A 12,183-nucleotide genomic window follows, 5' to 3' on the forward strand; every position below is an offset into this window, starting at 1 on the left:
AAATGAGTTTGAATTATTCATGTAAACGGCAGATTTGCTGCACTGCATGCATTGATGCCTGCCGCACAGCTTAGGTTGTGATGGAAGTAAGGTAGCTAAAAATACGATGAAAATTATCTATCATGCATTAAAAACTACCTTTAAACTAACTTTGCCGGCCGTCGTTCCAGGTTTTTCCACAACGTAAAACTGGATTTGCTGCCAGGAACTTCTCAAGGAGAAAAGGTATCACTCAGTTCATTCTGTGGAGCACCTTGCGTTGCCAATTTTGCATTTTGAGAAACCAATTAAATAGAAAGTATTTGTGGAATTTGGTATTTGTATTGCAGTCTTTTTATGGTAGAAATACGTAGCTATACAAAGTTTATTTTGGCAACTGGGATTTTAGTTTTACGACAAGATTTTTTTTTTTCCGCACAAAGAAGTGAAAACACTCCTGTGAGTGCTGTCTTCCTAACTGTTACCACCAGACAGTCACAGAGTTCACGTGTTCCCTGCCAAGCTAAGTTAACCAGGCGATAGTTTTAAGTCTGAACTTAATAATGTACCACATGGAGAAAACAAAATCAATGCATCGAATTCTCCAACAGCATTCTCCTCACTGAGAAATTGCACTGTATGTCCCTCCTAAACTTAATGTAGCAGCTGAAGAATGAACTAAAAAAAGGACAACACACGACTTGTGTTTGCTCAGAACGCAGCCACGGCTCCCAAAGGGCGAATAAGTAATGTCCGAGGCTTGTGTTCCATTGCAGTTTTATTTGGGATGAATCATTTTTGGCGCCTGAGGATTTCCTAATAAATATTATACGACCCATGGAAAGATCACCCCCACAAACAAAACCTTCTTTTTTTTTTCAAATAAGTAGAAAATATGAAATCATTTGTTTTCTTATGAGCCTTTGAAGAAAGAAAGACAAAACGGCTGCACTTCTAAATCCGGTAATCGGGTTTCGCAAGGGCGAGTTCACACAAGGTTCACGCCGGTGACAAATTCCCTGAAAGCATCAGTGGAGATGCCCCTGCGCACGGACATGAGTCTGCAATTTGCCATGTGGTAGCCCAAAAAGCCTCCAGTTCGCACAGTGAGTCAAAGGGATGTGAGCTAGCTCGCGGAGCGACAGCTGGATGAGGCCACCGCCGACCGAGCAACAACATGACAGTGATTTGAAACAGACAGACGAGACTGGAAACTTTCAGTCTGTCTCGTTCGGTGGCATTCAGGGACGTTGCCTTTCAAGACGTCTAATAAAAAATTCTTAACGGTCTGCAGTCTTTAGAGCACAGCCTGTGAATACCAGCATAAAACTTTCACCCTCTGATCTATAAACCACTTTGCAGGTTGACCCTTGATGTACGTTTTGCTAAGAAGTTTCAGGTTTTCTGCCAATCCAGACTTCGGGACGTTGGAAGAACTTGGGGAACACTTGATATAAAATGTTTAAATAGCACAATGTCATCCTTAACCCTTATTCTTTGGTCTGAAAAGTCAACGTCAGGTTTTGTGAGATTATGGAACACAGAAAAGATGTAGAGGAAAAACCTTTTGTCTTTTTTCTTAAAGGAAAAAAATTAGACACTCATTTTGTACACAATGTAGACAGTGGTAGTGCTGCTCTTCTCTGCAATTTACTGGGCACATTTAATCAAGTTGATTTGCTCTTCAAGCTAGCCTAGGTAGTGCAAAAAGCTTTTGTTTGCAGCACGTAATAGTAGGAAGTGCAGTGCACATCTGCTTGAGAGCTCCGCCCCTGTTTCAAAAAACAAAAAAGCAAAACAAATAAACAGCAGTAGATGTGATCTGAGGTCTTCGTTTCAAGCGCACCAGATTTGAATAAACAAAGAATACCACAACTGATGCTAGCATCGTACAATGAGCAAGGACAACTTTGCTCGTGGTCGTCAAGGGCATCCCGCTGCAGATCACCAATCATGTTAATTAACCGGACAAACGGCATCCATCCAGCCCTCATCCAAAACAAACAAGTTAATCTCTGAGCAAACAGCCCTGCAGTGGAAATGGCTTATAAACATCAGAGAGAGGCAGAAATCAGAGAGGGGAGCCACATTAGCGCCGAGACAGTCGTTCATGCAAGGCTTCTGACCCTAAAAAGGTTGGGACGCCGCATAGAAAAACAGCTGGAAACAGAACGAAGAAGACACGCGAATCCTCGCTGACCTTTTCAGATTAGCTCAGCACCAAAACACGGTTAATCTCATGTTGAAATGGCTCAAATGTATTGCTTACATGATGCTCTAAATGGGTGCATTTAAAGACGGGCAGACGTGTTTTGAATCAGAGCATAATACCACATCTAATGGAAAGATGATCATGTGCTACATAAGAGGATATTTGCATGTTTAAGGTCGCACGTTAAGCAAAAAGCACATGTGTAGCAGTGTCCTCTAACTGCAAGGTTGTGTCTCCACTGAAATAAGAAAGTCCATCTCTAACTTTGTCGGCCTACCACTACATTGAAAGTGTGTGTAGTTTTAGAAAAAAGCCTTTTGTGATGTCACAAAGGGTACTGACACCTCTCCCAGGTTAAGAACAACACCCCAGCCAGGTGGACGTCTTGTTGGAAGGTCCTGCAAAGCACTGCTTTTAACAGGAAGCCGAACTTGCATATTTTAGGACTTAACCAGTAAACAGGGGGCTACATATGCTTTTTGATTGTCTGTTTGTTTTGTTTGCATTTTTCTAGATTTGAAAGTGTGGGACATTCAAGCTAAAAGGAATGTTAACTTCTCCCCCTTAGAGCCATGTCCCTTTAATTCACCTAATGAGACTGAATTCTGAACAGACCCGCGTGAAGAAGCTGTTGGTTACCTGCTGCTGGCTTGACTTCAGACCGGGAACTCGAGTCAGCTTAACTAACAATTAAAGGCTCGCAGTCAACAAGCAGATGTGAGAGCAATTTACCACGAGAGAGGAGAGTCTCAGCTCCCAGAGCCCACAAGAGAAAACAAACAAAAAAGTGCACAAAAAGGCCGTCAGGCTTTGCAGAGGCAATGCTGGAAGCTCCTCCAACAGGTCCGTGCACGCTCAACTGTCGAAATCCTCCTCGGCCAGAAAGTCCTGCTGAAGTGCAATACACTCACAGACAAGTACAAAACAACACCAACGCAAATAAGAAGACAAAGACCAAGAATTCTCTCAGCTGGATTTTACTGGACCCGATCCGCATGCAGCCGCCATCGTGTGACGTCACGGCCTCCATCCGGTACCCAGCTGGTGCTTGCAGCAGTTCAGCAGCTGACTGCCGGAGGTTTGTTTGAGAGCTTTTACACAGTTGGGCATCTGGATCTGATTTGAGGCCAGCTATGACACAAGGGCTCGTGGCTGGTCGGGTTTTAAGAAGTGCAGCCAGAAAGGTTTTTATTGGGGTTTGAGGGACTGTTAGAGAGTGGCAGGAACTTTCAAAGCTGCTCTTGGTCTGAACTGCTAAGTAAAGTTTTAAGGTTCATTTAAATTTAAATTAAAGTTTTAAAACGCATACCTGTATTTTTTTCACTTTGTTTCTATTTATGATTGCATTATGACTTGATTTGTTTTGTTCAATTGTTCATTAAATCTCATTTATTTTGTTCAAAACTCCATGATAATGACTCATTTCTGAATGTGAAAATAAAGTCAGGACATTTGGGAGAGTTCTCTTTTCAGACACACACAAAACTGAAGCTGTGGACGATAAATGAGCCGGCTAATGATCTCAGTCCTTCCAAGGAAGAAGTTTCCCAGTAATGTCCCACGGTTCGGTAGAAAAGTCACTCCCAGTAGTTCCCGAAACGGACGGGGAAAAAATGGACTTTTCTGTAATCACAGGAAGCCTCGCTCTCTTTTGAGTCTGACTGTTGAGCTGTGCGTTCTTTGTCCAGAACCCTTTCAGACTGAGAGCTTTGCCAAACTGGAACCTGATCCAAACACGGTCCTTTGAACAAGAGTTGGACTGATTTGACCACAAACTGTCCTGTTAATCACCGCTAATGATGATGTCAGAATATGTGTTGGCGGACTGAAAATGTCTGCATCATGTTGAGAGTAAGAGAGAGAGAGAGGCCTTCGACGACCCTCCACAGCTCCTGACAACTCTGACGTGACATACGTGACGTCACCCAAAAATTCGACACATCTTTATTTTTTACTTGTGTCATCCAAATTCTTTCAACGTGCAAACCAAATTCATTGCAACGAAAAAGAAAAAAACAACTTTTACTTACTTAAAGTGAGGCCCTGCATCTCCATCCAATCTCTCTTTGGTGGCTCATGGCATCTCACCTGGGTTGCTGCTGGTGTTTCTGATCCACCTGTTTCTCATGCCCTCCATAAATCCTCTGACGTTGTACTTGCCAAATTAAGGGCCTACTGCTTCATCGGAAACAACGCCTTGATGTCAGGATTCGAGGCTGGACCGTTGGCGTGCTATTAGCAGGTTGACTTTGCAGGCCTGGGGATTGACTCAATTAATGGCTTCTTCCATTATACCTTGGAAATGGAATGTTCCTTGTTTACAACCGGGTGCGTTTCAGAATCATTCCCAGAGTTTGCAATCCAGTGAGTCTATGCAAAAGTTTAAAAGTCACACTGACGGGGGTATTGCGCAGAGTCTCTTGGCAGAAATGTTTTCATGCAAAACAAACAGGCACGGCGCCGACGACAATAACAGCGCTGTTGTTGTGCGGCGGACGGCATGCACCATTAGCATCCTCACTGGAGGTGTTTCCCCCTTCTCACTGCGTGCACAGGCCTGTTATGTTGCAGTAGGACTCGGAGGGTTCTGCCTGAAGACTGATGACTAGGAACAACTGTCCTTCAGACGGCAGAAACACCGGAGCCTGACCACAGCTGGAGGAAAGTGGAAAAAAAAACATCAGGTTTGCGCGACCAATATGAAAGTCTGGACTCTGACAGAACATTAATCTTTTAGAGCTGCAAGTTTCCAGAGCATCTTCTTACCCACGGTGAAAATTTGTAATTGGTAAATCTTTAAAAACTTGAGGGGAAGGGGAAACCCCCGCCCCCCCCTCACTCAGCACAAAGACAAGCTTCACTGACAGACATCAAATTTTGTTTTTTCAATTATTCAGTTTAATCCCTGCGGAAAGATAAAGCCACGGTGAGTGAAGCGGAGCGTTTCCCCCAAATCATAAATCACCTCTTGGTTTATATAAGGCTTACGCAACATGTCATTCCTTTCCAGTTTTCCACTTTAATTGTATATTTTACTCTAACTGGGGGTAAAAAAGGAAAAGCTCAATACAAAACCCACTGTCAAACACTCAAATTAACTCCATAAGTTAATCTGCAAATCAGGAGGCAGAACAAAATTGCCAAATATGAGTGGACTTCACTAAGTGTTGATTGTCATGTTACATTCAAATTAACCATATTCTGATTTGAATTTGGCATCAGCTGCACAGTAATGGTGCCCAGGCTGGTTATGAAGATCTACCTCACATTTCAGAGGTGTTTTTTTCCTATTTCATACGTTCAGTCATATAGTTACTCTAGGCTGTCTTTGACAAGATATCTCATAATCAGAAGTCTGGAGGGGAACCTCGACAAATTGCTGGTTATAGTAAAGGTTTTACGACCCACTAGTTTAAATAGTGACCGACCATAGCGTGTATTTTCATGTCCTTTGAACTGAACTGCACCTGTTATTTGATCCCGTAGCAGGTGGCTGCAAAAGAAGCACATGCAGTAATTCGGCAAATACGTTTCAGTTCATGCAGCAAACTACAAGACAAAGGTCAGTTGATTTAAAAAAAAAAAATAATAATAATAATCCAAAATAGTTGCAACATTGAATTAAAACGATTATTTTCAAATAAAATGAGGGAGTGGACTTTTTTTTTTTTTTTTTAATAAAAATGTTCTGTCTTTGATATCTTGCAACAGGGACAAAGTAAAGCATTAATTAGCCAGTTGTGGGTTTAAATCAAATTAAATGAAAATGTGAATTACAGGTTGGTGTAAAACGTCATGTTTTCAAAGACACACTGGGTTTACCAGCCTTTATGGTCCCTTTATACTGTAAACTTGTAATTTGTGTGTGTTTTGGGCGTGTTTAAACACAAACTTGATCCTGCTGGGGATAAAGCCACAATCTCGGAAACATTTCCAGCCCGTTACTTGATTTATTGAATAATGTGAAACCTCTCCTTTGCAAAAGTAAAGGCATTTATTTGTATTTGTTTGGCCTGTTTTACTGATACAGTAGTTTATTACAAATCCACATCTAAACGCAGCAACAAATCCTGTGGTGTTCAAGAAGCCCCAAACAGACATTGGGAAATTTGTGGTGCAGAGTATCTGAGTCATGTTTATGTTGCCGCACATGGTTTAGCAGTTTTTATGGGGCCTTTGCGGACACTTTTTTTTTTCTGGATTTAAAATCAAACAACAACAAAAAAATTGACCAAGAATACCAACTTGTCATTTGTCATGTGTTAAGATTTGTGTCTTAACACAAACCTCTGAGGGTTTCCAGCAGCTCGGCCCCGCTGGCAGCCTGCTGGGGGACTGAACGCAGCCTTTAAAGTGACGGTGCGGGCTGTAATTTGAGAGTGGCTCAGTGGTTGAGCCTATTATTAGCCCAAAACAGAAGAAGAAGAAGAAGAAGAAGGAGAAGAAGCCGGCGCGCGCCGCTCGGGCAACATCCAGATGTTGCGTTTGAGGCGGCCGGTTCTCGTTGCTCGCAGCGACGTTTCCTCCCCCCGAAACTGACTTCCACACATTGCTGCGTGCTTCGCCGAAGGTGATGGAGGCGGCGCGGCTCGGCTGAGAGCAGAGGGGACAGGCCGAGTGAGTTTTCGACGCCCGCTTGACGTGGACGGACGGACGGGACAGTGCGGAGCGGGGACGTGAACGCTGCTGCAAGCGGAGCCTCGTTTTGTCTGCGTTCATTGAAATGTTTGCACGCCGCGCTGGGATTAACTAGCAGACTTTTCTTTGACACTGTGACCGGGTAACTTTTAACACTCTTGAGCTACTTCCTCCCCCCGACTCCCTGCGGACTCTTTCCAAGCCATGGCTTTCCTCCACTTGCTCCTGTGCGCCGGCATGGTGTCCCTGCCGATGTGCGGAGCCTACTTCGCCGGTCCGCTACATCCGGAGATGTCCAACGGCACCTTCCATCACTACTTCGTGCCGGACGGCGACTACGAGGAGAACGACGACCCGGAGAAGTGTCAGATGCTCTTCAAGATGACGGACGAGCGCAAGTGCGGCCTGGACGAGAACCAGGACTCGGTCATACGCGACGACTTCACCATCCTCAAGAGGCAGATCGAGGACTCGGCCCGCGTCCTGGAGGGCATCGGCAAGAGCATCTCGTACGACCTGGACGGCGAGGACAGCTACGGCAGGTACCTGCGGCGGGAGACGGCGCAGATCGCCGAGGCGTTCGGCAGCTCGGAGAAGTCGCTGCTGGAGCTGGAGGTGAAGTTCAAGCAGAGCCAGGAGGGCGAGCTGAAGGAGGAGCACCGGCTCAATGACGACTTTCTCAACATGGTGGTGCACACGCGGGACGTCATGAAGGAGACGCTGGACATCTCGCTGGGCCTGAAGGACAAGCACGAGCTGCTGTCCCTGATCGTCCGCAGCCACGGCACGAGACTGAGCCGGCTGAAGAACGAGTACATGAAGTTCTGAGAGGGACCCGGTTCCTGCAGAGTTTGGGGGAGCTGCATCAGGGACATCACAAAGCGTAGTACAAGGGGGACTAACATTTTTATTTTATTTTTTTTTTTATTATTTTTCATGTATTGTGAATGCAGTGCTTCCAAAGTCAGGACCATCACCTCACACAAGTCAAAATTTAAGTTCTCAGATTCTTATATGCCATCCTGGACTCCAGTGGAGGAGCCTTAATGTTCAATTACTCAACATAATCAGCTACTTAAACAGCATATTTAGCCCCATGTTGACAGCCTGCAGTTAAAACGGCCTTTAATTCCCTTTTAACTGATGCTCTGCTGGACCTTCAACATGTTTGGAAGAGGATTAAAAACAAGGTGGTCTCGTCTTGATGGGTGAACTAAAACCTGACTTAAGGTGTGGCTCCTAACCTCGGAGACGTATCAGCACTTCTTGTGACATAACAAAAGTCCTGAATGCCAGACTTGTCTGTTTAAGCACACATTGTTTAAAACATGGAGCAAGCAAGTGAAGGGTATATTTCACAGACGTGCATTATTGTTTTTGTTTTGTTTTTTTTAAATAGTAAAGGGAAGTTTGCGTGATATGGGGGTCTTTAAGTTAAACAGCACAAAAATAATAATAATTTGTCTTCAGGAGTGTTTTTCAACTTTAGGGCCTAGACCTCCTTCTTTGGGTCCTGTGATCCGGTTCTGAGTCACGAGATGTTTAATGAGAGAGAAAGAGAGAGATGAGGAGCTTTTCTCACACTTCCAGTCTGGATGTAGCCAATGATGTCATGTCATAATGATGGTACCGTGCCAAGTTGTCTGACTTGACACAAAACTGTCTCAACTCTGATCGTGTTCACGCCTGATTTGTGTGTGTTAGAGCGCCAGTGGCCTCCGACGTGAGTCTGCTGCTGAAATCACTGATGCGGGAGTTTTATTTCGTTGCAACCAAATGGCAGGTTTACCAAAAAAGAAAAAGAAAAAAAAAGTATCAACCAAATGTTCTCCAGGTCCACTTGAGCATTAGGCCAAATGTTGGAAACACCGTCCCCGTCAGCACTGAATACTGTAAAGGCTTTGTAAGACTTTTGATGCCAAAAACTGACTCAGCCGTGTTAAAAAACTTTTACGTCACAGGCAGTAAAACAGGATGTGTCTGCTAAGTATCCGGACGCAGAACTTCTAACCTGGTCAACAGAACCGCGGCTCTCTCTTAAGGTGAATGTTCTATGGAAGATATCAAAGGATGTTTACATGTTAGCATATATCTGTTGTAACTGTTTTCTGTTTGAGAGGCTGGCACACTTTGCACAGATGTCCACGGCTACGGTGACAAAGGGTGTGACTTGGTTTGAAATGCAACCCCTTCACTGTGCTGCTGCGCACAGGTAGTATATATAATCTCGAAAAAAAAAAAAGAAAAAAGAAATGTACAGTATATCCTCTGGAGTTAGTAAATACTGTGAGTGTTGTTATCATTATTATTGAACCGCCTTCACCTGTAATCACTGTTTATTAAACAAAAAAAAGTTGTGGAACAGAAACAACAATTATCTGTTCTTTACCATTGAGATGTGAGATGACAGAGAAGACTGCAGGCAGCACTCGTGGACTTAAATGTCAGTTATTGACGTGGCGACATTCTTAATGGCTTGTGTTGTGCTTTATAAAAAAATAAATAAAGAACTTGTGTTTGGAGGTTTCTATCCAATTGCAGATATTATTACTTTTATGAGTCATGCCTTATACTCTGATGAGTTGCAAAATGTGTTGAGATAATCTCATTTTGACTCGTCTGTCATTTGACTCGTCTGTCATCGAGAAACTTGATGTAAAAGGAAAATTAAATCTTTCCTTATGTTGCCGTGCTCGAGGAGGTGCCGGCTTTTGGGCATAGCCTACAATTTGGCAGTAGCAGCACAGTCATTAGGACTGCATGGTGTGTAACCACGTGCTTGAAGTATGACAGAGTTCCTCTACATGTTTGTTTTACAGGCCTGTGAGTTCTCCTGTTAATTATACACACTTGTGCCTCCCCTGTGAGCACGTTAAAGTCATCGGTATTTATGAGCGGCAGAGATGAGAGGAAGTTGTGTTTGTGGTGTTGGCAGGGACGAGATGAAGGTCACAAACAAACCACAACCATATTTTCTGCAGTGACCACGCCGACTTTTCTTTAATCCTTCAATCTTTCACGGCCGCGGAAATAAAATAATAAAAGGAATGATAAAAGATAAAAGTTTAACATGGTTATTAGTTCTGATGCCGGTTATGTAACACTGCAAATTGATGGATGTTTTTATTTCTTTTATTGCCCTCTATTGTTATCCAATACATCCTGAACCCTTTAGTCTACATCGATAAACAGTCTTGTTTAATTTTTCTATTGGGATGAGATAGGAGCATGTTACATAAAGCTTTTGAAAGAGAGTATTTTTTATAAAGTTAATTGGGACAATACATTGTTCTGCTGACTTTATAACTGTTTGTTTTTTTAGTACTGTATACATGTATTTTATAAGATGATACACCACATCCTCACATCATTGGATGCCTTTGTTTGCATTTTTGTCTGTTTGCTCTGTAGGTTGGAGGTTTATACACCAAAGGAACTCTCACCAGCATCCACCTAAGGAGGTACAAAACATAATGAAAAGGAAATTTTGATTTACATCTTGGGAAACATAAGAATTTTATGTACTTTCATCTACACTTAAACTGTTTGATTTGGCTCTGCGTAGACAAAGTCAATAAATCAATCTCACCCAGATAGTGAAACTTTTCCCCGCATTCCAGTTATTTAATAAATTGGCACGCCACATAATCCTCATTTACCCTTTGAAACTCTCGGCTGTAATCTGACCTTGATCGCCGTTTGACTTCCTGGGTTAATTATTGCAAATTGAAGCTGGTAAAATTCTGAACCCAGATGTTTGCAGGTGCCACTTGGACTGAAGATTGTACAGAACACCCACTGGGTTCAGGTCATCCGGCGCGCTAATTCACAAATCCTGAACCAGCGAAGGACCCGGGAGGAATTAGCTGAGAAGTATGAAGCGACACTGAAGGGGAAGTTTGGATTGACTCATAATGTTGTTGGTGTGAGCATATATGTATATATATGACATCATTCTTAATGCTTTGATTTCTGATTTGGTCAATTTGGAATTTCTTTCAAGGAGTGACGTTTTATCAAATAGGTTATTAATATCTGACTGATCATGCAGACAAAGTAGTTAATAATATAATAATCGTCGACCTGAAGGCTAATCGAGAAACGCCTTAGCCCATCACACAGTCAATCTTAACGGAATGACCTCAGTTGCAGGCTTCGTTTTGTTTGTGTTGCGCTGATTTATTAATTTCATGCTAACTCGACAGCGCAATCGCGCCTTGTGCTTTAATTCTCCGTCGCCGATAAAGATTTCCACCCACTTTCCCAGGCGGACGTATCGGCAGGTCCCGTTAGTTCTACTGTGTGCCTGGCGTTGCAGTCATGATGATCAGCGCGTCGTACATTTGTCGGGGGGGCTTCCTTCCTCAACCTTTGACCTACATACTGATTTTTGACCGGTGGCGTGCAAGCGGCTCTGTGTTGACGGACGCAACTTTGCTTGCGTGGAGCAACCGTTCACTGAGTGCAACAGGTAACAAAGTTAAGCGACAGGAAAGCTAGTTTGGCTTCCTTCCGCGGAGAACTTTCGCGGACCGTCCAGCCATCCCGTTGTTGCTTTGAACGTCGAGTCCTGGAGGGTAGTTGAGAGGGGGGTGGGGGTGGGGGGGAGAGCGGCTTTATGTTGACGCCAACTAGCTCGCTAGCGGCTCTGCTGCTAGCCAGGCTAAATGTGTCAAAACTGTTCGGTACTCCTGACGTTCCCTGGGGGGTTGTTACGTTGTCGCTCGCTGCTGCTGCTGCTGCTGCTGCTGCTCTATGAGGTTCGGTGTTTGTGTAACGTTGTGTGTACGTGCAATACCAGCGGGGAAATGGGCAGTGCCTCTGTTGTTGTTGTTGTTGTTGTTGTTGTTGTTTCTCTTATTCGCCTCTTCTTCTTCTTCTTCTTCTTTTTTTTTTTTAAACTCGCTGCAAAATGAAATTAAAGTGGAAAAACAAAAGTTCAAGAGAAATTATGCCCCACCCTATCGTTAACACAATAGTGTTATATCCAGCCGTGGTGTCTAAGTAATATTGTTGCTGATGGCTTATCAAGATTTCTAGCATTACTGGGCAATCATTTTTGGATTTAGATGAACTGGTCTGTCTGATTTTACTCTATTACCAGATTCTGATTGCATGATTTTATTTAAACCTTTAAAAGTCTTAATAGTGATCAGTGTCCTGTCACTTTATACATTTCAGCTGGGAGAGTAAATTGTGGTTGTTGTTTTTTGTTTTGTTTGAATTTACTTACAACTCCACTGCTCTGATCATACATTTTTATTTCAACAGCAAACTATAAAAGTGTGAAAGCATTCAAACTGAAACAACTGAAAGTTGTGTGTGTGTGTGTGTGTGTGTGTGTGTGTGTGTGT

General features: G+C 43.3%; 1 protein-coding gene across 1 annotated transcript; it reads left to right on the forward strand.

Moving 5' to 3' along the window:
• Positions 1-6,541: 6,541 nt before the first annotated feature.
• On the forward strand, positions 6,542-10,361 carry fibinb (fin bud initiation factor b). The gene has a single exon (XM_076018198.1). The coding sequence runs from the start codon at positions 7,034-7,036 to the stop codon at positions 7,655-7,657; it is 624 nt and encodes a 207-aa protein (XP_075874313.1). The 5' UTR covers positions 6,542-7,033; the 3' UTR covers positions 7,658-10,361.
• The last annotated feature ends 1,822 nt before the right edge of the window (positions 10,362-12,183 follow it).

The sequence above is a fragment of the Nelusetta ayraudi genome, unplaced genomic scaffold, assembly GCF_046127955.1.
Source record: "Nelusetta ayraudi isolate G7.1 ecotype Tasmania unplaced genomic scaffold, CSIRO-AGI_Nayr_v1 ptg000002l, whole genome shotgun sequence".
In the NCBI taxonomy this organism is placed as follows: domain Eukaryota; kingdom Metazoa; phylum Chordata; class Actinopteri; order Tetraodontiformes; family Monacanthidae; genus Nelusetta; species Nelusetta ayraudi.

Coding starts and splice junctions, on each gene's coding strand:
- fibinb (XM_076018198.1), top strand. CDS start 7,034: ATGGCTTTCCTCCACTTGCTCCTGTGCGCCGGCATGGTGTCCCTGCCG.